Here is a 27,926-nt window from a genome sequence, read left to right as displayed (position 1 = left end):
GACAACAAAACCAAGGTTCTCAGTTTAACTAGCCTTCGCATCCTTTCCATTTGCATTATTGAACAGAACATCGAAAGCGTCCGAGTTAATGCAGATAACATTGTTACTGCCGACGTCAGCATCGACCTAGATGTTTATGTCTAAAATCTAGAAATGTGGCTATCTCAACACCCGAATCAAGTTGAGATGTGCGTCGTGTCAATTAATAATTTTTTTTGTATGAAAAAATGGCAAAATCCTTTATATCTGATGCAACGAGCTTCCGGTTTACGATTTGTCTTTTATATGGGGGAGTGGAATTCTTGGAAAAACGTTGTTGTCCGCAATAAGTCTGTACTTAAATTTTAAGTTCATTCTGTACTTAAATTTGTGTTCTTCTTGTGACAGCGTAGATACACCGTAATTAATTGAACAAAGTCCTAGGAGAATTTGAAAACCAAAATGGAATACTTTGTCTACTGCAGATACTATTTTTTGTTATCAGTGACGCAATTCATTTTAGCTTTTTATGAACACTAACACCTTCCTGCAACAATTTGACTGCACACTGTCTTCCTTCCTAACTGGAGACATACTGCAAGGAGAGACATAATTCAAAAAGAAAACTCCGCGATTTGGTACCTGGTGGTAAGGTGACAATTTGGTTACTTATAGAGTTATGTATCCTCATCTAAAGTCTCTAGTTCTGGAAAAAAGGCGAAAGATACAGGACTCAAGATCACCAAATGTCAGGTTCAATCATGAGATAAAATCAGATCTCCACTATTTATTGCAAATTTAGTCCAATTTAAAGCAGAAAGTAGCGGGAACTGTAAAAGGCTTCGATTGTGAGTCTTAAGGAAGCGTTCATCTAAAACTAGTAGACATAGGGCACGATCTGTTGGCCATTGGAATATTATGGACTGGATGTACAGTTAGTTGAGAGAACAGACAGGACGAGTTCAAAATTTAGATATGGCTACTTGACCAAGGCAAGTCCGAATAACAACGATCGGTCCAATCGATATAGAAGATGTAGAGGCAAAGCACACATTATCAAGTCGTATGGTAAACACGATTGCGACAAAAAAGAAACCGCTTTTGAGCTAGATGGATTCTATGTAGAAAGAAGATTGTCATAATAAGTGACTTCTGTAGAAACCTGGGCAATAAAGTATACACCAAAGATTTGACTGATGCAGTGGCGTTATAGGCAAGCAGACCCAAAATAATGCAGAAATACAAGGGACACACAGCAACTGGTGTTGTGCGGTTGAAGAGAAGTAGTGAAGTGTATATTTATTATGCTTTTCAGTATTTCACATTGACTGATGACAAATGAGAGAACAACCCTAACCTTGGTCTGTAGCACAAGAATAGAACACAAAAGTGATTGCAATAACTGCAATCTAGAAAAGTAGAGGCGGAGTGCAAGTAGACTAGCAAGTGCAAGGGAGTGCAGTTTATTGGTAGGTTTGGCCTAGTTGGAGATAATACTACTGGGAATTGATTATTGGTGGAGTAGTTAACGTTGTGACCTTTATTCGGTATGATGCTTTATAACTTTCGGAGGAGCATACTTAGGAGTATATCATGTAATTACTTGTCGTATGTTTCTACTTTTTCGATTATCTCCTTTCTTGGAGTATGGGACATCCCAAAGTCTCAGGCTTCAATTAGACTGCTTTAGTTTTGTTATCATCACACTTAATTCTGTGCAAGCGATAAGCCTACAGCAGCGGAAGATCAGTAATATGAGTACAAAAATTCAAGACGACCAGGATTCGAACCCGGGATAACGAGATAGAGAGGTTGACGCGCAACCATCTTAGTCACTGCACCCGTCCTAGAGTAATAACTTAACCGAGCACTGTTGGTTTCTAAGACCATGGCTAATTGATCCATGAGTACTTTTGGATCCTTGAACGATTGCTTTAAAAGGAAATGAGAGACCAAGGGGGTCATCCCCGTGGAGACACTTGTTAAGGAACATCACGTGCAGCAAAACCAGTGGACCCACAGATTGCTCCCTAATTTAAATAAGTAGTTCAGTATGAATTTATTATCAACACAACGATTTAGTCACAAAGTTTAAAAATATAAGTTAAAAGTGGGCAGCTGGGCTGCCTATCCGGTTATAATACATGTTCCACAAGTCAGGGTATTATTCCGTTCTCCTAAAAAATCATAGATTTAACTTATGCCGGGTTCGCACGCTTGGCACTTGACGCAAATTCCAAGTCTCCATAAACGCTTCGCTTGATTGTGGCGACTAGAAATCGTCATCTACACCCTTAAAAGTGCGTTAGGCAAGCATGATGGACAGACTTTGCTAAGACGACTTCACGCATCGGTCACTTTGTTTTTATGCTTATGGTCAAACATGTGGATGCGTCGCAAGCGCTTCTGGCAAATTTCCTTTGATTTGTGCCGCAAACCGATCCTCGATCGGATTGGTTACAAGCGCTTGCACCTACTTAGATGAAAGCCAAACACTCTATACACTAAATTTGCAAGGCCTTGTTGAGTTTGGAAAGCGAGTGAACCCGGCATTTGATTCTACTTCACATAAAACCTTCCTTGTCCACACTTTCGCAATTAATTAAGGGGGCTTCGGAAATTAAGTTTCCCCCTCCCCCCGTGGTCACGAGCCAATAAGACCAATCTGAGTCTCTTCCGTGTGACTTTCAACTCTGAGGCAGATACCAACTTAGTCACTAAACAAAATACCCTACTTTATCAGCGGATTAGCTGGGAGAAACTATGAAAAGGGGACGTCACCCAATGTTTCATTTGACAACAATTTGGCCACGTATCCTTAAACTGCGACCCCAGATGCGTGAAGTACGTGGGCCAACACGCCTTCAATGACCTCCCCCGTTCGAATGTAGAAGACAACGCCGAAAAGGATTCGGCGGCGCCACTCAAATGTGCAAACTGTGGCCAACTGGGTCACCCTGCCAACTTCTCTAAGTGCCTCTGTAGGCTGGAATCAATCTAGTGTAAAGAGAGAGAGCCAAAAGCATCCCGCACTCCCGATCTGCTTTGTTCTTCCCCTATTCGTAGCTCTCAGCATAGCACTCTGCCTCATGCCAACTGGACCGCCCCTCCCTCATTGACCCCGTCTTTCGCCGCAGTGGCCAGGTGTCGAGCGAGCACTCAAAACTAATTCGTTCATTTCTAACGACAAATGTTTCACCCTCCACGAGCTCCTCTAGGATTCCGATCCTGATCTCGCTCGCCTAAACGCAACCAGATTGGGGGAAGCCCTCAACGTGAAACTATACGCTGCTGGTTACATTACTTTCCGCAACGACGCAGGCAGAGGCACAGCCATACTAAGCGGGACTTAGGGCAAATAGTATTCCACGGGTTGCACTGGTATCAAACTGTTAGCAGTAGTCAGACTTTCTGTTAGAGGTGTCCTCCGTGTTCTAACCGGCTCTCACTACTTCCCGGGCGACACAGGTCGTCACCTAATTCCCATTCTGGCCGAACTCTGGGAAATCACGACCAGTTTCGATGCCTTCATCCTCGGCGGTGAACTCAACGCGAGGCACGTATCTTGGAACGACTCAGTTAACAACGAAAACGGCAAAGTGCTCTTCGATTGGTTTTAGTCAGGCCCATTCATTAGCGCGGACATCATTAACGCGGGAGTGCCATCTTCTCCTCGTGGGTCTTCTTTCCTAAACAGCTTTATAATCTCGTCCAATCTCTCAGCATGTGTCACTAGCTGTTCCTCTTTGCAACCGACCATCATGCCCTCAGCCTTTCTCTGCATCTAAAGCAAATTCTTCCTTCACTCCACCACCCGCATAAATGCAGATCCTTCAATCTGACAAACTGGGACGAGCGTTAAATACTTAATTAGTCACGCTTGAGCTATTAAGTTATTATTCTTTTTGCACCGCACATGTATTTTTCTTCTTCGCTCCATAAATCTGAAATCTGAATTAATTAAGGGGATTCCCCGGAATACGTGAGAACCAGTGAAAAAGAATAATGCTATGGCTTCATCATCAATTTTTACAACAGCCATTGCACGTTTCAACTACAATTTAGTAGTAATCGTTATACATTATGAAAGTATAAAGCTAGTTGGTAGTTCATTTAGTGCGAACTTATTTCTTTGTAGCTTAGTAAAGTAGCATTCTCGGCACATGGTAACGCCCCAAAGGAGTAACAACGTGGTTGCGTTTGGAAATCCATTTTCCATCAAACGTCATTTCTACTCATGCTAGAGGACGGACCAAGCTGTCAAATTAATGACACCAGCAAAATAATAATCCCCGTCTTCTGTCAAGCACGCATCTCCGATTCTACTGGAAAAAAACTGATAAGCCTCGATACTCGGCAGATAAGCAGATTGAATCCGACCACTTCTTATCAGCAAGAGGTTTTTCAAATCAATGGCGAGAGTCTGTGAGCTACCAGTCAGCGATAAAGCTAAAGGTTAGACCAGTCCGCGCACTGCATCCGCACGATTAAGGTAATATTTACCAGCAGCTAAGCGAGAACGGTCTCGGGAGACGGAAAGTCGCAAAGGGCTTGCGTCAATTTATTTTTATTGCCGGCGATAAAACTTCCACAGGATTGGAGGTGATATATTGAAAATCGAAGGCATCAGCGTTGAGCGTGCGACGAGTGTGCAAAAGTGCCTTTTTTCGAACAAGAGAGTGCAATCAATGGACGCGTGATTTTGGTGTTCTCCAGTTCATCGTTGGGGGGAAAGTAAACAAAAATCTGTCGGCCGCAGAATGGATGACGAGTTTGCTTTGTGCTGGAATAATTTCCAGGATAATATCGCGGCTGGATTCCAAAATCTGTATGATCGCGGTGATTTGGTGGACGTGACTCTGGCATGTGATGGAAAACTACTGCAGGCGCATAAGATAGTCTTGGCTATCTGCAGTCCTTACTTCCAGGAAATGTTCATCACGAATCCGTGCAAGCATCCAATTAGTAAGTACATCTTGTGTTTTTGCATGCCGTTTAGTGCTGAATGGTGAGTTCGGCTATTCTAAGAGATTGAAGGACAAATTTGTTTAAAGGCTTAGTACATACGCCTTTTCAAAGTGGGGATGTGTGGATTCAATTCAAATTTAACCGTGTCGCGGCAAGTGATTTCCGCGTTTCAAATGATTAGTAAACAAGCATTTTTCTCAAACGTTAAGATCGGACTAGGGAGATTATGGAACAAGAAGATAAATAATAAATAGTGTACGGAGTTTGTTAGAGGAGAAAAAATCCAATACTCATGATGAAATTTGATGCATTCATCTCAATTCCTCTTTCGTCGCCAAATTGGATCTTCTTCGACTTTGCAACCGTGAATTTTGTTGTTCTTCTTAGCCACCCTGCTCAACCTAGAAATGGGAGTAAATAAAAAAATTAAAATGACTGAATATTGTTTGAGGACCATAATAATATGGAATGAAGATTTGTCATTTATTATGGAAGCTAAAAAACAGTGTGCCCAAAAAGCTAAAAGCGCAAACAAATCAGTCGGTTCAAAACATTAAATGTAACAAAATCTCCAATGGCTGAAAACATCAACTATTCTAAAAGGCATGTTCATGTTGACCTCAGATCTCCAGGAAATATACGATCGACAGTCACTTTTTTCCATCTAGTATTGTATAGCTTGTGTTCCCCGCTTTCCCCTTTCGTCTTTTCTGTTCTTAGGCGATTGGGAAGCCTCTTGCGTTGCAGTCGCAGAATGGAATTGAAATTTATATGTGCTTTGCTCAACTCATTAACTCTCAAAGTGCAAATCCTTTATTGAGTCTGATTGGATATATGACGTGCTCCGTCACTTGGTCCTGAAGTGTCCTGAGGATACCCTAATTTGAGGTACTTTCCTCCACGGTTTTTTCCTGGAATATCGTAGGATTATTTACTTAGAATATCCGAGAAGGTATTAGTTCTTTTAGTAATAAGGCCTCTATGCTTCAGAATCATGTTTTCTATCGTCTAATGACGAATTTTGTTTGTGCGCTTCTTTCTCCGGTTCATATCATATTTTCTATTTACCTTCGTTTGTTATTAGACCGATGTACCTCCATGATTTATCAGCAACAGCCATGGCCTCTTGTCTTTCTCTTTCGTTTGTGCCGAGATATTAATACCATAGTAACAGGATAGTAATTGGAATGATTTACACGTAATTGGGATTCTTTCAGCAACATCATATTTTATATTTTAGTAAAAGAACTTAATGGATGGAATGACAAATGCATTCAGCAAGGATAGACTTTTCAGTTTTCATTTTGAGTTATCGAATCGAGAAAAATAGGCTTTTAGAATGTGTGAGTACTTCATGAAGACTTTTTCAACTATCCGATCGAAATTAGACTTATGTTACTATCGAATACAGTACCATTTTTCTTGATCGTGCTTCGGACACTGAATGTGGAATTCCAAGACGATGTCGTTTTTAGAGTGATTGAAGAAAGATATTCTTATTTTTGACTAAAGAATTTAATTCATTGTCGCATGTGCAACACTTCCTTAACATGTTGTCACCCTACACATCTCCTATGATCGACGAACAGATTCTTTTTGTGCGGTATTTTCGTGTCGGTTTCAGTTCCCTAAGTTAGTTTGTTAGTTTAGTTTACTGGGGGGAGCCGCATCTCCGAGCACTCAGGCCATTGTTAGGCCCATTGTACTATCCCCGTAAATCGCCTATTCAATGGCTTCCCGCCTACGGTGTTCGCAGGCTTTAGCAAATCTGAGAACATTCTCCAGAGGCAGATTCTTCAGATTCTTCATTGAAGAAAACCTTGCCAAGGTGTCTTGTCTGGGCGGATGTAAATTTTTTTTTTTCAAAAATATCAAATTAGATAAAAGCACATAAATTCTTATATATGTCATTTTTTTTGTGGAAATACTTTTCGCACTAATAACATTCCTTATTCTGTTTGGCATGCTTTCATAGCAGCGGTTTATCATATCTTTGATGTCGTTATTCTCCCAAATATCGACAATTTTTTCCTTGAACACGTTTATCGTGAGATTAGGAGAGGAGTAGATTTTCGATTTCAATTGGCTCCAAAATTTTATATGAGGTTACGATGGGGGAATTGCCAGGCCAAGGAATCGCGATATTACAGGTATTTAACAGATTAACCTTCTATAACTTTGTTAATAATAGTTGGATTTTCTTCAAAATTCCCAAAGTTATGCCCTATGTTATCCCTTAATTTTATAGTTCTAGCGTGAACTTTAGGGAGGTTCCGGCTAAATTTCTAAAATACGCTAATACATTATTATTAACTTTATTTGTGCAGATATCGAAACGGGATGTATTTTGAGGCATAGATTTCGGTTAGATCACTGTGAACGGGACAAAGGCTGAAGAAGAAGAAGACTGTGATTTTTTTTCAGATTTTTCGGTTGACTAGGATCTGAGAACGAAACCTGTTACACTTTTTGGGGGTCATATTTTGAGCCACACTTTTCTACGCTTTATCCGATATAAATATGGGAGCAATTTCGAAAAGTACTAATTGAGTCCTTTCATTTGATATCCCACTTGGCCACATTCTGTGGAGAAAAATTTTGCACCCTTCATTCACATGTATGGGCCCCTTAGACTTAACACAAACTGGCATCACTTACTGTATGTAAAGGGAACAACAGACCACATGCTCGCACCAATTTTCGTGACAATCGGTTTAGCCGTTTCCCAATAAATTGGGCGTGACAGACAGACAGACCTCGAATCGATTTTAATAAGGTTTGGTCTGAAAAAAAGAAAAATATTAAGGGAGGATTTAGCACGATGGCAGGGTGCACCGTCCTGCATCCTGAATCAGGTAACTAAAATAAGGAGCCAAGATGTCGGCAATGACTATCTGGCACTGATGTCCATTGTTTCTTGCACGATATAAACGGGTTTAGGTCCATCGGCGGAAATATCGTTTATTATTGCCATGATGCAACCTTCATTGTGCCGTTCTGATGGTCTCCTTCCATATTGGCGACTCTCTGTAAACGCCTTCTCCTTAATGTCATTTCCGAAATGTTTATTCCCTCTGCTTGAAGCTCCTGATGTAGAGTCCTTAAAGTTGAAAAACATTCCTCACAAGCCTGTGCAATAATTGTGCGATGCAACCGAGGAGCCGTTTTACTTTTACCACAGCAACTTTCCTGTTTGTTGCGAACTTGCACTTCATTATTAATGTCCATCCTAATGATTCTACTCAGTGTTTGATGAGAAACCTTTTCCATTCTTGCGATATTTCGAAAGGAAAACATGTTGGTCCTTACTAAAGTCACTATCGCACTTCTTTTTTCAGGACTAATGTCTTTGCACCTTCCAAACTTGAAATTTTACTGAATCACACAAAAAATTTCACTTTCTTTAACACCACAACTTTTCTGCATCTCCGAACAACTTCATACCAATAATTAATCTCCAAATATTTGCGACAAAATCTTTTTAATTAGTTTAAATAAGTTTATGAAAATCTCAAAGAACAGGTAAAAGGAAGATGAAGTAGTAAAACCGTCTTCCGAAAAAGGGTTAAGAGGTGGAGTATTTGCCTGATAGGTTTATTTTTTTTATTATAGTTATAGTTACAGCGCAAAATTACCCTAGTTAGGAAAACCTGCATTTTTATAATCCCACAAATGCAAGCACAATATTTATGTCCCTAATACATACATAAGCATGCTTGGAGTTTGGCAGTATCATCATCAACGGCGCAATAACCGGTATCCGGTCTAGGCCTGCCTTAATAAGGAACTCCAGACATCCCGGTTTTGCGCCGAGGTCCACCAATTCGATATCGCTTGGCAGTATATGGAGAAATATTTTCTATTCGTAGTCAGGGTTGATTGATTTAAATCAATGATTTATATAAGCCAGACTCTCTCTCAGTTGATTCAAAAATGTTCGCTCACAAATGACATCATCCTTATTGATGATTTTATCTATCTTTTTCACTCCGCTGCGAATGCATTGCATATAACGTCGACGAGTATTGAGTGTTATTAATGTAAACAGTAGTTTTCTTAGGGGTTGATAATTGATAAAATTAAAATATACCATTTATCTTTTAGTTAAGATAGATATGCTATATACGTAAATAAATAAAAAAAAAATCATGATTTATTTGATTTTTTTTAAGCCGAAAAAAGAAGCAGAAAAATCATGATTTTTATCAACGCTGGTCGTAGTTATGTATGAATTGAAAAACTTGTATAAAAAATTCCCGAAACGCCCTAATTCCGGTGTTCCAACTTGTCAAGGTTTTTGTGTAACACAGCCTTAATAAATTCGGTTCAATATCTGCTTGTCTTTTTTTGGCTGGGGAAATCCATAATGGATACGCATACGAATCTTACCGACTAAAACCTCCTATATTCTCCACACCATCGTTCTAGTCTTGTTCGTGAAGCTGTTCAGTTCTTAACTCTTCACTCCAGATTAGCTGTTGTCGCTTTGCGTGGTGGTAATTGCAGTATCTTCCCCTCTATGCCTACATTCCGATTCTGTTTCTTTCAGTCGCTGGTGGATCTTTTTCACCGGTACAACTACCGCGGTTCATGCTGTATTAGATTGCTCCATGCACCTTACCGCTAAACGCGGATTTAGCTCAGTGTCAAGGTTTCTTCTTAACCTTTCAAATCTTGGGCAGGTGAACGTGTTCTGAAACTTTGTACCTGCACACGCTTAATAATTGGGCGATTCATGGACACCGAACCTTCAGACGTACTTCCCACCGTGCCCAGTTAAGAACCGAGTTCGATCGAAACTCGTCTCACCTTGGTTTCACGTAGCCCACATACTTATGGGATAAGTCTGCGTGTCCACCGGCCATCCTTCACCTGGTGTTTGTTACCATGCAGCCTATGACCTTTTCTAGGATTTGTATGGCCAATGCCCACACTGGTGCCGCGTATAAAAAAACAGAGCGACTCGCAATAAAAGTAATCGTCGGATGTGTTTTGCCCCGCCTATATTTTAAAGCATCCTTGCTAATGTTGAACTGATGGTCGCTGTTTTCTTCCCAGTAAATTTTAAGTGGGGTTTAAAGTTTAGCTTGTAGTCGAAAGTTATTACCATGTATTTTAGCGATGACTGAGAGCGAACAACACGTGTCTCGATGTAAATTTCAATAGTTTTCTGTTTCCGCCGCTTTGTAAAGAGTACCAACCCCGTCTTTTGTTCGGCAAGCTTCAGTACGAAGTTTTCAAGTCAAGACTTGATCGTTCGTATAGATCACAGCATCAGCCGTAGAACGCCATCGTACATTGTGTTCCATAGCAAAGGGCCTATATATTGGACGGCAAATGCATCAAAAAGAAAATAGGTCGTATTTTGTGCTTGTTTAGAACTGCAAAAAAAACAAGAATGAACTACTATACTGCTATAAGAAACAATCAAAACAAAGGACTACGGAACATGTTCTAACCCCGAAACAAAGGAAATCTGTCCGTTGCCTGTTCTGTATTTAAAATGAATATCAAAGCATGTTTTGACATGTCTCAGAAAATACTTATCGAAACCTTTCATTTGATACTCACATGACCATATTTGGGGAAAATACACACACTCATGCATGGCGACCTCCCTTAAACTCATTGGCATTCACAGTTGCAACATTAGCATCAAATTTTATGTCAATAAGTATAACGGCTTCCAAATAAAATACGCTAATCATGTTTTGCATAACATCTTGAAAAGAGAAGAAAACAATACTCTGCATCGTTTTTTGATGAACCGTGTCAGGAAGAAACCGACAGACTCCACATTTCGGTGGTCGCTTCTTCTCAGATTTACTTATAACTTGGTAGATTGCTCACCCTATTTATCAGATCTGACCCTGAGCTACCATTTCTTATTGCGTAACATCAAAGTTTATTACTTATAACTTGGTAGATTGCTCACCCTATTTATCAGATCTGACCCTGAGCTACCATTTCTTATTGCGTAACATCAAAGTTTTCCCTATATAACAACATTTTTCATCGAACAAAAGATCATTTCCAAACTTCCTATTTTTTTAGGACAATGCCATATCACTGAGAAAAACTGTATTTACTTTAGGAAGGGACTATATTAAAAAATAGAAATTCGCTGATGCATTATATTATTATATTATTTAGAGAAACTAAATCGACTTGGTGTTAAATTCTAGATGCAATTTGCTGTAAGTTTGACAACATTTTAAAGCACACAATACAGCCATTGAATTCTGAAGTAACGTGATTATGGAGAGGGGAGTGGTTCTGGCGCAGACTTTGATATAAATTTTTTTCATTCTTATACATTTTTAGGATGGTAAGAATGCTCGTTACGTGTGTTATTGATTTTCTAAAAATCTTGTAAGATACGGAAGGACCTAGGTTTATGTCAATACATAATAATTCGAAGAGTTTCTTTCATGTAAACATCGATCGCGTTACGTCGGCTCATTAAAGACTGAGAGAGAATGCACGCGGCACAGTGATGAGAGGTATCCACAAGTGATATTCGATATGTAAAGGCTAAAGAAAAAGATGTTTTCAGCCGAATGACACACTCGGTTGTTATTGGTGCGAGTAGTTTGAGCCACTTGATGGAAATCGGTGATGAACGGAGTATGCCACTGGAAATAAGAAGAAATAATAGCAATGATGTCGTACATCTAGATACCATCCTAATAATAACTACGGACTCTTCATCGGTCAACCATTCCATTAGCACTCAAAGCTCACATTACTATTTTCCGAAATTAGTGAAGAAGAGGTTGATTCTTTGATCCAATATTTTGTCTGCACGTGCTGAATATATGTACCCTCTACTAGGCTAATGCCAATCAATGATATCGCGAGCAAAAGTCCTTGTTGTGTGCTCCATATATGAAGTTGCGTTTTCGACAACCACTTAATTGCTGCAGATATTTAGAAAGGTCTTGCCTATAACGGTACGAATGCTCAGTTGCAGTAACCATGGCGAGACTCAGTTTACGGACGTAAATTTAATCTCTGTCCGAAGAGGACTGGGACTATTCATGCGCGGGAAGAACTCACGCTAAGCCTCCTTGGATTTCTATTTTGCAGCTATTTTCGAAATTTTCCTCTATATACTCAGGGATTTCTTACGACTGCAAAGCATTCACTTTTTATTACTCTATGCACTATGCACTATATCTGTGAATTAACGACAACTTCGAAGGTTCAATGTTCAATACATTATCCTCGTATTCACATTAGCTGTTCGATTTTAAAAGTTTTGGAAGTTAGATTTGTTATGGGATGATGGGATGTCGCTCGTTGTAATCTGTATCTGTTTTCACTAGCGTAGCTTATTCAATGGCTATGTCAATATCGGATCAATCTCCTCACAGTAACAAGTATAATGTTGCTGCTCTAGGGCGGAAAAAGAAACGGATGCTCTATTCAAAAAGCTATTCGGAACGTAATTCTTAATCAAACACTCAAAAGGATAGATATCAATGGATATAAAAGCAGAAAAATAATTTGATGTAACCAGGGGTTTTGTTAGATATGCACTATCGACGGAATGGTATGGAAGGGCCAACGAAAGCAACGACAGAAACTTTTGAAAAATAACATGATGATATTGAAGTATGCCATGATACACCATTAAATATAAAATAAGGAGGAAATGATTGTGTTGATGATCTATACTCCACAAAAAATAAACACAAAACTTATACATATACAAAATACTATATTATATTCCATTTTATGCAAATCAACAAAAAATATCTGGACCTTAATGAAGCTCATAATAGGTAGGAAAATTCCACAAACGACAAATCAGCTCCCGCGTCGGCTAGAAAAGATACGGCGGCTATTCACATCAGAGTATGACGAGAAATAAAACGAAGTTTTCACCGTAAATTCCAACTAATTATCAGTAATGGATAAAGTTGGATTACATTTCTAATGGCACGTTAAATGTGGCTAAGCTCAGTATTATCAGAAAATAAAAAATAATTTGAAAGAGCACTACTTTATTTATATTTATTATTGTTTCTCTTGAACGGGGTTTTCCTGTGTAACGGTTTCTAGGAATCGATTTTCTCATTATATACGTTTCAACCAAACATTCAAAAAACAAAAAAAACTGTGAAGGTTTTAAGGATACAATTGAAACATATTTTCCTGAGTTATTTACTTAAGAATAGTAGTGTGCCTCTTGGACAGACATCCGCATTTATTGCATTATCAATAACTAATTCGTATCATAAAACAAAGATGTTTTCAAGAAACTTTTTGAAATCTACGTCTATGCATTTTATCATGCGAATCCTTATTATTTCAATACTTTATATCACATGTGTGGAACCCACCGGGTAAACATTGTTAATTTTTTAGGTATACAAAATAGATCGTCACAAACCATTTAAAATTGATTATCATAGTTATTCTGTAGTATAAATATAACTTGCACTCAGTCATACAGTTTCTATACAAATGTTTTGAAATGTCCTTATCGGTTTTTGTACTCTTATATCACTTGAAGATTGTATCGTGTAATATTGCAATTTTATTGCACAGACATACTCTTAATAAGGTAATAAAAGGAAATATGTCTGTAAAAAGCTAACAAAGGAAGGAAAACATATGTTTTGAACAATTTAAACTTTGTTGAAAGTCCAGTTCGCTATTTCGAGCGGTTTGCTGTTCGCTATTTACCTAATGTAGAAAACTAAGCGTTCTCTCTTTCGCTATTTGGAGGTTCTTTATTTCAAGAGTCTACTGTATATTGGAAATATAATGCAGACAATTTAGACAGAAATTCTAAACATTCATCGAATTAAAGCAAATAGAAGAAAAAGCATCATGTTTACATGCAGGAATATGCTACCCAGATCAAACAAACCCTACTTTAACCGGAAAAGGCAAATACAAACGATTATAAAGTTCGTTGATTAAAACTAATGTATCATAATCCAAGACACCAAAAATAATATTTGAAAAGGTTAAAAAGATTTTTTTGTTGCTAAAAAAATGGTAAAATATCGAGCGTCACATAGGAAAACCCCTTTAACTTCGCACTAGGCCACCATTAAATTATGTTAGCGCAAGAGATTCAAATTGGGATGTTGTTCTTTGATTATTATATTTTTTAATGGTCAAGTCTATAAAATCACGTTTCCAGTTTCTATCAAAGAAGTGCCGAAAATGTTGAAGTGGCAAGTTTTTTTGAGCACTTTCTTTCGGGGTAGGGGTAGGACTTTATTAAATAACCATGGTAACTATGAAGGCGATATGTCAATCAATTTATTTTAAGTAGCTCAGAAGAAGTCTACTTCAGAAATGCATCAATCACAATGAAGGAAATTCGAAAAACTTGCTTATATTGTCAACAAAATGTGTTTGCCAAAAGTTGGAGAGGTTTGCAGTGGATTTATTTTACAAAAACAAACACAGAATGAGAAGTATCAATCATTTAAGGTAACACAAAGGTCTTCGAAGAAGACAAGTTTCTGTGAAATAGTAAATCAAATCTTCTCGATCAACGCGTACTATACGCATAACCGTTCACTTCTATGAGTAAGTGAAGTTTGCTGAATATGCAGAAATCACAATGTTGAAAATTAAGGGAATATGATGAATGGTTGATATTTGTGATGTAATTTTTGGTAAAACAAAATCATCCGAAATTGTTAATTGGTGTGATGATTTTATCCACGGTATTCTGGTTGAATGCGGTGAATACACCATAGCAAATGCTTCAAAATACTAAAATAAAACGCGGCATTAAACATCTCACCAAGTGAATCATATTCCTTATAAGTAGAAACATGTTTTCGCTTTTTACTTCTCGAAACTTTTTTTCAAGTTAAGATCACTGTGGTCTTCCCATTTGAACTTTAGTGTTTGATGTAGAAACATCGTATGGGAAGAACTACGTTTCACAACCAGCTATAATATTGCACAAGAAGTTTCGATCCTTTTTGGACGCACTGGTCATGTCCTTTGAATTTCGCCGGATATACAACAGCAGTACGCAATATCACCAAGTTAATTACCTTAAAAAATCAGTATATTGGAATATTATCGAACCCTTAATTTCTCAAACTTCGTTGATGTTCCTGAAAGTGGTCCTATAGTTATTTATCACTTTCCCATTATTTTATCCATAAGTAAAATCCATGACAAGGGGTTTAAGAGAGAAAGAGCCATTCAAATCAGAGGTGGTATTATAGATGTGAAATGTACCATTTAAGAAAATAAATCCGTTAAGAAAAAGATACATTTTAATTAGTTTCAATTAAAAATAGATGAAAAAGATCTTTAGATTTACGAGGTCGGTTCAAAAAATGGTCCTAACGGACTTCAATAGTGTTTTATTCGTTTAGTCTCCCGTGTAATATTTTTTTTCGTTTGCTTAGACCTTGAATAGTTTTTGATATATAATTTGTCATGAATGCCGATTTTCCAATTGCCTGAGCTAATCAAACAACAGTATAACGTGAAATTTTGTGCGAAATTTAAAACTACAAAACCTTGGGAGGAGGCTTATGGACATGAGTCGTAGGCGGTATTATCAGTGATTTACCTCCAGTCGATTGAAGAGGATCCTCAATCAGAGAAGCTTCTCACATCACCTCATGGCGCTTATATAAACAAAATCAATGTTTTTGTGTGACAGAGGTCTTGCAATCAGAGAAATTGCTATAGAAGTTAGAATTTTGATTGGGTCATGTCATTAAGTTTGGAGATTAAAATCTATTTGGTTGGATATGAATTTGAAAGAAAACCCAAGCTTCACATCGAGGTAGGAAAGGATGTTGAAAACGTGGAATTACGAGAATTTCGATCAAAACGTGAGGTTTGCAATGTTTCGTTTTGATGATTTTTTTTGTCATGAAATCATCAGTCACCGCTACTACGAAGCTACCGAAGTTGGGCGAAAAAAATCGCAAGAAAAGATCTGAATTGTGGAAAAAAAGTCATTGTTCCTGTACCAAGACAATGTATCCGTCCATTCAGCCTTAAAATTTCGATAGTCGGACGCCATTTTGGCACCATTGAGGATATCAACCAATATTCAGTACAGACATATGAAGAAGACATCGTTAGAATAAGTGTAGAGAAAAAGAATACATTTACTTTAAAGGAGATAAACAACAATAACTCCTAGGTTTTGTTTTAAAAAAATTCCAAAGGTTGGTTACAGCATAAAAGATTTATCTATAATAAAACTGGCAACGAGAAAATTTCGATCAATACTTCGTAAAGACGTAAATTATTGGACTTCATTTTACGTTACCGTAACCCATGTTGAGTTTCTATTTCCAATTGTCTCCTGTGGTCCTGATCGTCAGCTCTGCTTTCAATGTCGACATCGATTCGATTTGCCTGCTCCCCGATCTGAGACAATTAACTTTCCCTTTGAATGTTTCTTGAGTATTTGTTTGCATATACAGTATGATTTGTTCTTTATATCTAATAACTGCCTCTGGAATTTGATCCGTCCGCCATCGTCTACATGCAGTGACTGAAATATATGTTTTGGAACTTTCCCTTCAAAAGTAGTCAGTAGCCTGATTTTTAAGGTTTTCACACAAAACATTATTAAAATCGATTCAATGTCCATTTGTCCCTCTGTCTATCTTACCCGATTTACCCGAAAACGGCTAAAGCGATTGTCACGATTGGTGAGAATATGTGGTCTGTGTGCCTCTTTACATGCAGTGAGTGGCGTCATTTTATGTTTAATTGGAAGGGGGCTATTCATACATGCGAAAGGGGAGTGAACATTTTTTTTCACCGAATATGGTCATATGGGGTATCAATATAGAGGGACAAAGTTTCGCATTTCAGGTAAATTTAATGCAGCCTAAGACGTCATTATCATATAAAGTGAACTTATATAAACCGCGAGATCCATGGGGACGTTTTAGTTTTTATTTTTTGACTGTTTTGGTTATTTGGTAGTAACCAATATAATAGACATTTATGTAACTCGTTACCAACGGTTTTGAATTTACGTTTTTCACATACGATGAACACAAAACCTTTATACCCGAAGGGCCCAGCCTCCGGTTTCCCGACTTGTTTAGTCTTAGCAAAGCGCAGGCCTTATAAGTACGGAACTTATTTCTCTTGAATTGATTGAATTTATACTGTGGATAACTGTGGAGTTTTGCTAAGAGAGCAATGTACTCTAATTATTTCGTATTCCCATTTACATTTCATGATTTATTAGATGCGTAACGTCATTAAATTTTCCAAACTATAATCGGCAATAGTAGTAAACTCTTAATCAAATGACAACTTCAAATCAACAAATATTTGGTGGCCACTGATCTTCAAGTACATATCTGCAGTTTACAGGCCCCACATATGTTTTGGATATTCTAGATTTTGTGGTTACTTAACAGGACAGACAAAATAGTAGCTATCGACCAATAAAATATATCCTGTCTTGCAGATGGAGGCAATTATTCTTTTATGCTAGTCGTTAACAATTTTATAATTTTAGATAAGGGAGTAAGAGTGTATGTAAGAAATACTTAAGCAGGCATAGGCCATTCAGGATCTAAGTGTTGCTTCCAGCATGTACGAGTGTATGCTCCGGATTACAGAATATATTGTCTTTAGTTGCCCAAACGCTTTGAGGAGGCAGTGAGTCCTTGAGGGTTTAACGTGAGCACCTGTCTGGATGACTTAATCCCACGGTCTTCTTAAGATATGGATTGATTTTGTGACCACAATCAGGGCCCCGCTGAGACAAGCAACAATGGTTCCAGTCTATACCAAGTGCATGGCTTACCTTACCCGGCAAGCCAAAGTGAGTACAGCGTCTCCCGGTGCCACCACTATGGAGGTTCTCCTCTGAGCACCGCTTTGCGGAGGCAAATAATGATAATGATAAGAATCCTGTTTTTTTAATTATCATTAGTTGAAAGTCTCGTCATTATTAGTATCAGTACTGGCCAAATCGCCACTGGCCTCAATGTCGGATCTTCTACTTTGTAAGTCCCTGGATCTGGTCCATATCAATTCTATTCTTCTACCTGTTTTTCTAGCCGTTCGTTCTTCGTTTTGGAAGTTGAGGTCTGCACATTCTACCTTTCTGGTATTTATACGAGTGTATATAGACCATCGTAAAGCATATATAACTCATCATTTTATCGCCAATCTTCTTCAACTTTTATAGGACCTAATATTCTGCGCAAAACTGCACTCGAAGACACCCATGGACTTTTGGCAAATTTACTTTAGAGTCCAGATCATCGGCCCATACATAACCTCATGACGAATAAGTGTTTTGTATATTCGAAACTCGTTTTCCCTGTGTACTTTTCTGGACTTCTAAATGTTCGGTTTCTTCTATTAGTCATAGTGATGTAACATCTTAGGTACTCTTTTTTCTGGCTTAGAATTTTATCCTTTTTCTTTCTGTAGACTGTTGCCTATTTTCAATTCGAGGATGTTAATAAATTAATTTTTAGAAAGAAGATATATGCACTTTGGCTGACAAGCAATAATAATGGAGTTAGTGACTTACAAGGAAATGGAAGCCTGTGCGGTTTGGTTTTTGTTTTTTTTTTTTTTTGATTTGGTAATTAAATTAGAAGGCGATCATAAAGTATCCAGAATCTATACGCTATGATAGTAAACCCTGAAAGACACTCTATGTGCTTCATCTTTTAGTCTATTCTTCTAGAGAGATATTAATCATGTATCAATTTTCAGTTAAAATCTCACATCCGGATAAAGTAGAGATAACCAAATTTATCTTTATGGACAATTACTAATTCTCTAAACCATATCTTTACGAGTCTTAGGATACATTTTGAGCCATTTATTTCTCTCCGTTGATAATATGTTAATATGAACTCCTCCTCGCTAAAGATACTAGGCCTTAACAGTATCAGTCATCTAAACGAGAAACATCGATTTTAATACAAGAACAAATATGCGATAGCCCCCGTGGCCTTATCACAGCTTACAGAGCTGATACATATAATTTTTCTGAAGTGACCTTATCACCTCCTCGATCTCGGTCCATAAATGTTTGTTTGCATTGTGTTTATCATTTATCTCGGACTACTAAGTAAAGCTTAGCTCATTACTAGACTCGTCGTTACTCCTCTATTTGTACTTTCTATCGCCGAATTATTTTTCCATTATCGTTCCACTCTACCCCTCATCAACTTATCATGCAACAACATTTAAGATTTCTTTCTTTATTGCCTCAAAATTTTAGGTTAAATCGTTGATAAACTTTATACACACGACTCGGGGGGGAAAATAATAACGGAATAGTAGAAAAAAATTCCCAACCATAAATGTTTTTCTATCTACTTGATATACGACGATGATCTTCTTGATGTCAGTTGAAATATTCACTCCATTTATTTTTCCCCCGAATTCACCACGTATGTTGTTGTAGTCGTTTGATAGGAGACAAAGTGCGATAAACGCGAGAAGCTTGAAAGATCTTCATTATTTTGTGAAGAAGGTTGCCTTCCGGGAGACGGCGCCGTATCGAGGGGGAGCATACATTTACACAATCGTCATTGATCCGAGATCTTGGCTGTGTTCTGTAATATGCGTGATCTTCGAACCAATCGGGTATATTTGTAAATGTGGATTGGAAGATAATAATTTTTTGTTTTTCGACTAAATAAATTTATTTTCATACTTTGTTGCTTAACAACATAGGGTCGAGTACAGTCGTACAGTGTAATCGTAAGACCGCATGAAGCTTTATCGGCTTTGAAGAGTTTCTAATTTAAGTTTGCGTAGGAAATTATTCTGTCTGGTCGATTTACATATCGCTTTGATTAGAAATAGGTGACATCATTTTGATGTATTGTTACTGTTCACTAAGGATCCTTGATCCGAAATATCTTAATTATGGGCACGTTTAGGTAAATGGTGTGAAGAAATCGGCACACAACTTATCTTGGTGCATTACTTCTTAGGTTTCTTTTAGATCGTTACCTTCCGTGCTAAATCTTTGCCGAAATTTGGTTCCTTAAAAAACACGAATTTTATCCTGTCAATTTAAGTTTCTTATTTAGCCTTTTTTTTGTTAGGAATCGGGAATAATTTCATCCACGTTTTGCTCTCCTTCATTGCATGAAAGAATTACTCTTCCTGCTTTAGAAGAGAATCACTACAAAATGCGAACGTCCTCAAAGTAGGTTGTGACTTGTACTTATTGAACTCATCATGATTCTGTGTGACGAAATAGTTTTGCTAAAATACAAATTGGAATATTTTGTCTAGCATGACATTCTTAGTATCTTCTAGAATATGGGCTGAGCAATAAACTATGCCTACACTTATTCCGCGTTTAACACTCTTTAGATGAGGAATGATCTTTTTCGATAGCTTTGAAAATTCTTCCTTTTATGCTTGCTGGATAAATTTTCAAATATTTTCTTCCTACAGTGGTTGTGTTTTTAAAAAAGTCCGTGAATATCCTGACTCTGGCGTGAATATTTTTCCGTTGAGTTATCGTTTATTGAACTTTTTTCTACCATTTATGATACTACCATTTTTAGGTCTATACATATTTTATGGCATGTATGCCAATTATAATTATTTTTGCATCTTTGTAAGTTTATTTCTGACTAACAAAGTACACATTCGAATATTGTCTGCGCTATATGCCAAACCAAGCAAGATCGATCGTTTCGAGCCTGCACTAAGTTCCAGATTAAATTCGAACCCGGGGGTACTAAGGATTACAAATTCATTCATTAGCTTTCGACGTCAAATCACTCTGAGTTAAATCTCTCCTGAAGTCGCGAGGATTCATGTTGTAAGAGCCCGTGGCCTTTATAGAAGAGTTTCCAACGAAGCACTGCTCCCTAAACACTTGGAGAAAATCGGAATGGTGGATTCTGCTGCTTGAATTCAATGTTCGGTAATCAATTGATTTGGTGATTGGTCTGTTGAGTTTTTTCCAAAGGAAATTTCCTTAATTCTGTTATATTGTATTTATCTTCTTAATTCTACAATATTGTAGTGCAGTTTTTTAGTTTTGTGTTTTTTGGAAATTATCTTCTTTTTCCATCGCAATTTAGTTTCTAATACTACTCCTATGACGTTTCTAATAGTCTCGCTTATTGTCACTGCAATGTTTTTTTGACAAGCAACCTGCATCCGTTTTGACAATTGATTATGTCTGGAATATGTGGTTCAAATAAATCTATGGTCTTTTCGAACATATGGACGAGAGAAATATTTCACGGCGCTTTGAATTATGGTTTTAGTTTGCTGGAATTTGCTACCTCGTTTCTCTTGCCCTACCATGAAAAGCAAGTTTCCATATACGAAAGTATCATTGACTTTCTTCTGATTCGATTAATATGTTCGTCAGAATGTATGCAGAAGATAATTTTCATTTCTCCACAGGTTTCTCTTAATTGTTTTTGAAAGATTCATTTGTAAGAAATACGTAATGGATGCTTCGTTTTAATCGAGAAACTTGTAATTTGTAATGTTCGAAATAAAGATAGCCAGGTCGATTGCTATCTGATCATCCCCAACATTTTTGCATGAACAATTAGCGAGATAAGTTCTATGATTACTTATCCTTAAACTGATCTCTGAAAATAGTCTTGGTCTAAATAACGTATACTCGAAATAAACATTGGAATGTAGAAGTAACTTGTGATAAAATAAATAGATTAGAAAACGATGTGATATTCTGTATTGGTATCAGTGTGGGTCACCAAACTCAAGGAAATCACGATTAAAGGTTCTCCATTGCCTGGTGAGGAACGAGGAAAGACATTGACCTTCCGTTATGATCTTTCATCCGGCTTCCGTTAACACCTCCAGAGTTCTCTTGACTATGCCTTTGTCCAAGTTATTAGATCCCTATAGTTACACTCAGCGCTTTTTAATTTGTTAGGTCAAGAACATTTTTGAAACATCTTTTATTCCCTGGTTCAAGCAGGTTACTATTTCCCTTTATAGTTTCAAAAAGTAAAATGATTAATTTCCTGCCGTATTTTAAGAGTAATTAATCCGCGTATGTAAATGCAATATGTTCATTTACTTTGCTAGTACGTTGCCGAAAAGCTGAGATGGTGGATTTCTAATCATAAGCTCCGAGGGCCAAACTGAGTGATATTTGCATTGAACTAGTTTAGCAGGGGGCTAGAAATATATTCAAAAACTATAATGTAACATTGTCGTGGTCTTATATTGCGAAGAGGATGAGACATAAGGTGTCATATATACCGAAATGTTGGGGCAGAAGTCTTCGAGAGACTTTTAAAACTGCCGTCAATCACAAAGGCTTACTTTCAAAAGACATGTGTATCTAATAAACCCATACTATACAAATGATAGTTTTCTGTTGATCGTTTGTTTCGGAATAGCCATTCTTTTCTTTTTAGCTGTTGAAATATTGCAAGTAATCCTATTGCTCTGAAAATCAGCAGGATAATGCGTGAGGTTCATCTGAAACGCGGATGACAAAAGCGCCCATCCTGCGATAATAGCTGATAGTGAGCAATTGTTGCCCAATTGCAAGGACAACGAGATAGGTTAAAAAGGGTCATTCCGATCTTTAAAAAAAATCATCGGTTCTGAAGAGTCCCTAGTTTTACGCAAAGAAATATAATGAAATCTTTGATTTCATTAGGCAGCTAGATGTATTGCATTCGGTGTGACAATATATTTCGTGAAATCAGACTATAAATTGAATTATGTAATATTACTGCATCCAAAACACTGCGAGTCAGAACCCAACCGAAATCAGATTCCAAAATTGATGTGATCCAGGTTTCACTTCAACTTATGTTGTGTTTGCCTATATTTTCTCATTTTCAATATGAATTTGTCAAATTTGTCTACAATTAATTCTGTGAAATTTTATTTTTTATTATCTTAATACCTAGGTATTGTCAGTCATGGTCTCTATGAGTTAGATACCGCAGCACATGGGAAAAACCCATTCAAAGTCGTACTCAACGTGAAAACGCATTTCATGCTAGCGATATAATCAGATGAATTGAATTGATTTTTCTAAGTTCAAAAGAGGCCATTTTATCAATTTATCACAAAAAAGATATGGATACTTTTTTGTTTTGCAAACGAACAAAGCAAGCACATATATATTTATAAATAATTGAACTAGATAAATTCACAAACCACTTGAAAAATCAATTGTTTCTACAGATTATTGCCCAATCCTACTTCGATCTTATCTAACCCGTATCTTACACTATCTAGAATAATAAGTCCAAGTAAGTTGTGGGTAAGAAAAGGAGAAATATTGAAAACAACAAAGTGAAGAAGGAGCAAACAAATCGCACTTTGATATCAATAATCATTAAACGACGAAGTGGATACTAATTCCTCTTAGAATTGAAATAAATTGATCATTTTATTTTGATAAATCCGCATGTTGCCATGTGGTTAATATATGGAACAAAACTGATAAATTCACAGTATCTAAAATCTAAATCTGATTGGTCAAATTTTTTTCTCCTTTTTGAATAATAAATGATTACCCAATTGTAAGTGAGACATTTGATTTTTTATGTCAATCATTGCTTACCTATTGGATAGATGTTTTATCAGCTTCCTCACGTCGAGCGTGGGCAATAGGCTTCCGATAAGTTATGAGAAAATTGGAAATTATACTTTTAAAAGCAGTGTTGCAGAGAAGTTTTATGACATCTTAACAAGAACATGAATAAATTTCTTTTAACATAATGCTCTCAAATGAGTACCGATGTCCCCAACTATTGGTTTTGAAGTTCGCCTCGTATAATTGATTGATGCAATCTCTGTTGAATAAGCAACTAATTTTGCCACTATTCATAGATATTTTTTTCCGTTTTAGATTTCAAACTACTGGTGTAGATTATAAAAATACACACTATTGTACAGTCACAGATTGCTTTTAATCATTCACGAAGAATAGGCTACACCTTTTCATGGAGACTGGTAAGATCGTGGTCTTGTATAATAAGGTTTTTGACTTTATGGAAAGCGGAAGGATTTTGATAGACCGAAATAGGCTCTTTTGGCTGCCAACAGTTGTGTGCAGATTTCCTCGTTCATGTTGTTTCGGGCTATAGTTTTTGATGCCAAATAGAGAAATGATTTAATATCTTCGAAGTTGCGTTTTCCTAACCGTAATTGACCAGCGTCGCTGTTCTTGATGCGATGCCGTCACCATGAATATGGTTGATGTGTTGCCTACGCAAACTGGACGAAAACAATTGGCTCGACTTAATGAGGATAACAACACTCATGCTCACTTTTGAATTTCGCATCACTTTTTCCAATGTCAGATTAAAAAGGACACACAATGGTACATCTCCCTATAGCTGCTCGTTGGAAATATTGAATGCGGCTGGCAGCAATCTGACTACTTTAATATGTGCCCCTACATTATTCGTGGTGAGCCTGATCATCGTAAACAATTATGTTAGGACGTTCATTTCTCTTGTGGCCGTGTGAAGTTTTACGCTGGCAACGTTATTAGGTAGCCTTGAAGTGGTTGAAAACGTGGTAAAATTTGTAATTGTATCCAGAAGCTTTTACTTACCCTACCGCATGGAGAATATCTGATCGGATATTGATTTTCCGGGGGAGAAGCCTGGTTGGTATTTGTCGTTGATGTTGTGGGTTTAATGAGTTGGTCTGTTAGACAGAATATCGAAGAATGTCTAATAGTCAATATTCAACAACGTAATTCCTGTATAATTGCTGCATTCGGAGAGATCTGCATTTTTGAATATGAGATAAATAAAGAATCGACAATTATAAAATCAATGTTTTGTGCGGGTTAGTCCAAACTTATACTTTCATTGTCGAAAAATATATGTTGTCTCATTTGTATTTCATCAACCTCAATTAGATTCATTTTTTGAATATGTAAAATATATGTTCGGTGTATTGTTCTAATTTTTAACAGAATAGACCGTTCTCCGTCGATTCAATATTTCCTTCAGTGCTGAAAATAAATTTGATATCGTAAAGAATTGTTGCCATGAATATCTCTCCGTTTATGATGTACCCCAGCATTTGATGACTGAATAATCGAATTTAACGATTAATTTCTGTTTGTGTTCTATTCTATAGATTTAAATCCTTTTATTCTAAAATTTGACTTAAACACTTAAGAAGTTGTTGTAATTTCTATTTTTACGTATAGATATTTCTGTTACCTGCTGTTTTTAAGCTTTTGCGTGAAACAAATCCTTATTAGAAGCGAGTCGATATCTGTCTGTTACACTTTATTTATTCGGAAACGGCTACACCGATAACCACGAAATTTGGTGAGAACGTGTAGTCTGTGAATCCCTTTACATATAGCAAGTAGCGTCATTTTGCGAAAGGGTAGTGCAATTTTTGTTCAAAAAATACGGTCGTGTGGGGTATCAAATGAAAGTGCTCATTTAGTACTTTTCCATATTTGATATCGGGTGAAATGCAATGAAGTGAAGGGTCAAATTATGATCTCCAAAAAGTGTAACAGATCTCGTTCTCAGAACCCACCTAACCGAAAAATCTGAAAATCACCGTGATGTATCTAAACGAAATCTAGGCCTCAAAATACATCCCGTTCCGAAATGTGCACAAATAAAGTTAATAATAATACATTAGCATATTTTAGAAATTTAGTCGGAAATCTCTCTTAAATTCATCCCAGAAGTACAAGTGCACAAGCGTAAGGGGTAACGTAAGGCATAATTTTGGGAAATTTGAAAGAAATCCAATTATTATTAACAAAGTTATAGAAGGTGAAACTTTTATATTTTATGTGAATTTCGTGCATTCTAAAACGTGCATGACGTCATTATAACATATCAATTCGTCAATAGCACAACAAAGAAAGGTCATATGAATGGGGGGGAGGTCGCAGGGAAACATTTAAGTTTTTTGATCATTTATATATCAATATCTATTACTCGAGACAGAGATATGTATATAGTTATATGCATATGTTAATGAAGCTTTGGGGTAGCGTCCAATTCTGATAGATACATTTGTAGATTAAAACAACGGTGTTCCATATACGTACTGTATATGTACATACATATCTATGCTTTGTGCACGAAGTAAATCAGAAATATGTGTACGATCAATTTATATACATGCATGTATAAATATAGTATTCGGTAATGGGTTGTCTGTTTATGGTGAGCATAATATCTACGTCTGTAATATGTACGTATATCTTCTAGTTTGAAAAAAATATGGAGGAATATTTTGGGTGTTTAGCCATATACGAATGGAAAAATGTGCGCAGAAAGTTTTTCACATAAGCTGAGCACAAAACCTTTATACCTGAAGCATCAGCTTCCGGTATTCCGACTTGTTTTTATTTTAAGTGAATTATGAACTCATGTATGCGCACATGAATGAAGACAATAATTGAGAGGATAAAAAGTTGTACGAAACTTGTCAAAGATAAAGTCACTATTAACATCGTTTCACTGTTTGTGGGTCGAACATATTTCAACTCTGCCCAAGCCTTGGCCCAAAGTATTGACGGATTTACGCTCAATATAATTTACAGTCATGTCGTATTTTGTGAATTATATAATGGAGCGTTTAACATCTGCGAACGACTTCGGTCACGCTGTTCCCAAGGCAGAGGTGCAGCGCCTGACCTGATAGAAAGCAAAAAGCCGTTTTCGCTTTATATTTTTGCAGCTTGGGTGGTAAGTATGAGGGTTGAAGAGAGGTGCTGGTTCTCCCTCACAATACATTTCAGGCGCAGCCTTCCAGTTTATTCAAGCTTATCTGCTTAGGAACCGAATAGTCATTTATTTTATCCACTAGTCGTTTTCATATCTATAAAAATGAAAAACTAGATTAAGGAATTTTGAATGAATAAGATGCTCATCTTCCATCAACGAATCGACGACGTTTTGTCACTCACTTTGGACTTGGATTTAAATATTAGTTACACAGTTTGAGTCATGTAACATACCACTCCCCCTTCAAAAAAATATCTATTATAATTTTAAATCCGTTAGACAATAGCGAAGAAAGGGAAACGTGAAAAGCATACATAACTTTTTGGAACTAAAATTAGTCTGAATTATTCTCCTGCTACGATTGTTCTGATTTAATGTACTTTTTGTGAGGCGAATTGCAAAGTCGTTCAGTTTGAGTCTTGCTTTAATGTATCTCCAAAAAGCTGTTAGTTCGAGAACTTTCCACATTTTTATTGCTATCTATGATTTACACTTTACTTTTTCTGTAAAATATTTTTGCATATAACACAAATTGAAGAAATTTATCTACTTCACCTTATCTTTAATTTAAGAGGATACTTATATAATCATAATGATATGCATCTTCGTTGGTTCCCCCATTTCATTTCGGCAAATTATATTTTCTAAACTTGATTGAGTTTCACCCAGTAACAATTCTCAAAAGCGCCGAACATTAGAAATAAGTCGATAATTTATGATACTACTAATTCACAAACTTTTTTTTTAAATAAAATGGTTCATTTGCCATAGATATTGGATTTTTATCTAACGATTGTTTAAGTCTTTATCTTAAGGTTAAAGTTTTTAAACCAACCGTACGGGAGCAGAAACATTGAAAGAAATTTCATATATGAGTATTTTTGATAAATTTATGACTAGATACAGTGCACAGATATCTTAAGACCATAAAACATTTAAAATTTAGTTTGAGATAGTGAAATCGTACTCATATATCATAGGAGGTTTTCGGGTGTTCTCATTTTAAAAGATCGATTACGTAGGGTAAACAGTTTGAGCAAGCGTCCATATCTGCAATCTGATATGATCAAATAATTATCAATAGTCATTTTTAGTAATAAAATCTCGGGAATAAAATATATATTCTTCAAAACTTTTCATTTTATTGAATTTGCCTCATAGTCTTAAATGAGAAGTAGATGATTGCAAGTTAGTTTCGACTAGCATTTATTTCAGTAGTAAATTTGAATTATAACAAATCTTAGGTGATATTGATGGCATTTGGGTACTTGGCGG

General features: G+C 36.8%; 1 protein-coding gene across 2 annotated transcripts in view; it reads left to right on the top strand.

Moving 5' to 3' along the window:
- Positions 1–4,269: 4,269 nt before the first annotated feature.
- The window catches only part of LOC119653242 (uncharacterized protein DDB_G0283357), a 36,905-nt gene continuing 13,248 nt past the window's right edge, over positions 4,270–27,926 (top strand). For both annotated transcript variants that reach the window (XM_038057841.1, XM_038057842.1), the window contains exon 1: positions 4,270–4,944. In XM_038057841.1, coding sequence (XP_037913769.1) covers positions 4,740–4,944 — 205 coding nt within the window. In that variant the 5' untranslated portion in view covers positions 4,270–4,739. The remainder of the gene's footprint in view (positions 4,945–27,926) is intronic.

Source organism: Hermetia illucens, chromosome 3, assembly GCF_905115235.1.
Source record: "Hermetia illucens chromosome 3, iHerIll2.2.curated.20191125, whole genome shotgun sequence".
NCBI classification, from domain to species: Eukaryota; Metazoa; Arthropoda; class Insecta; order Diptera; family Stratiomyidae; genus Hermetia; species Hermetia illucens.
Note: the sequence above shows the minus strand (reverse complement) of the source record. Positions and strands in the feature narration are given on the sequence as shown.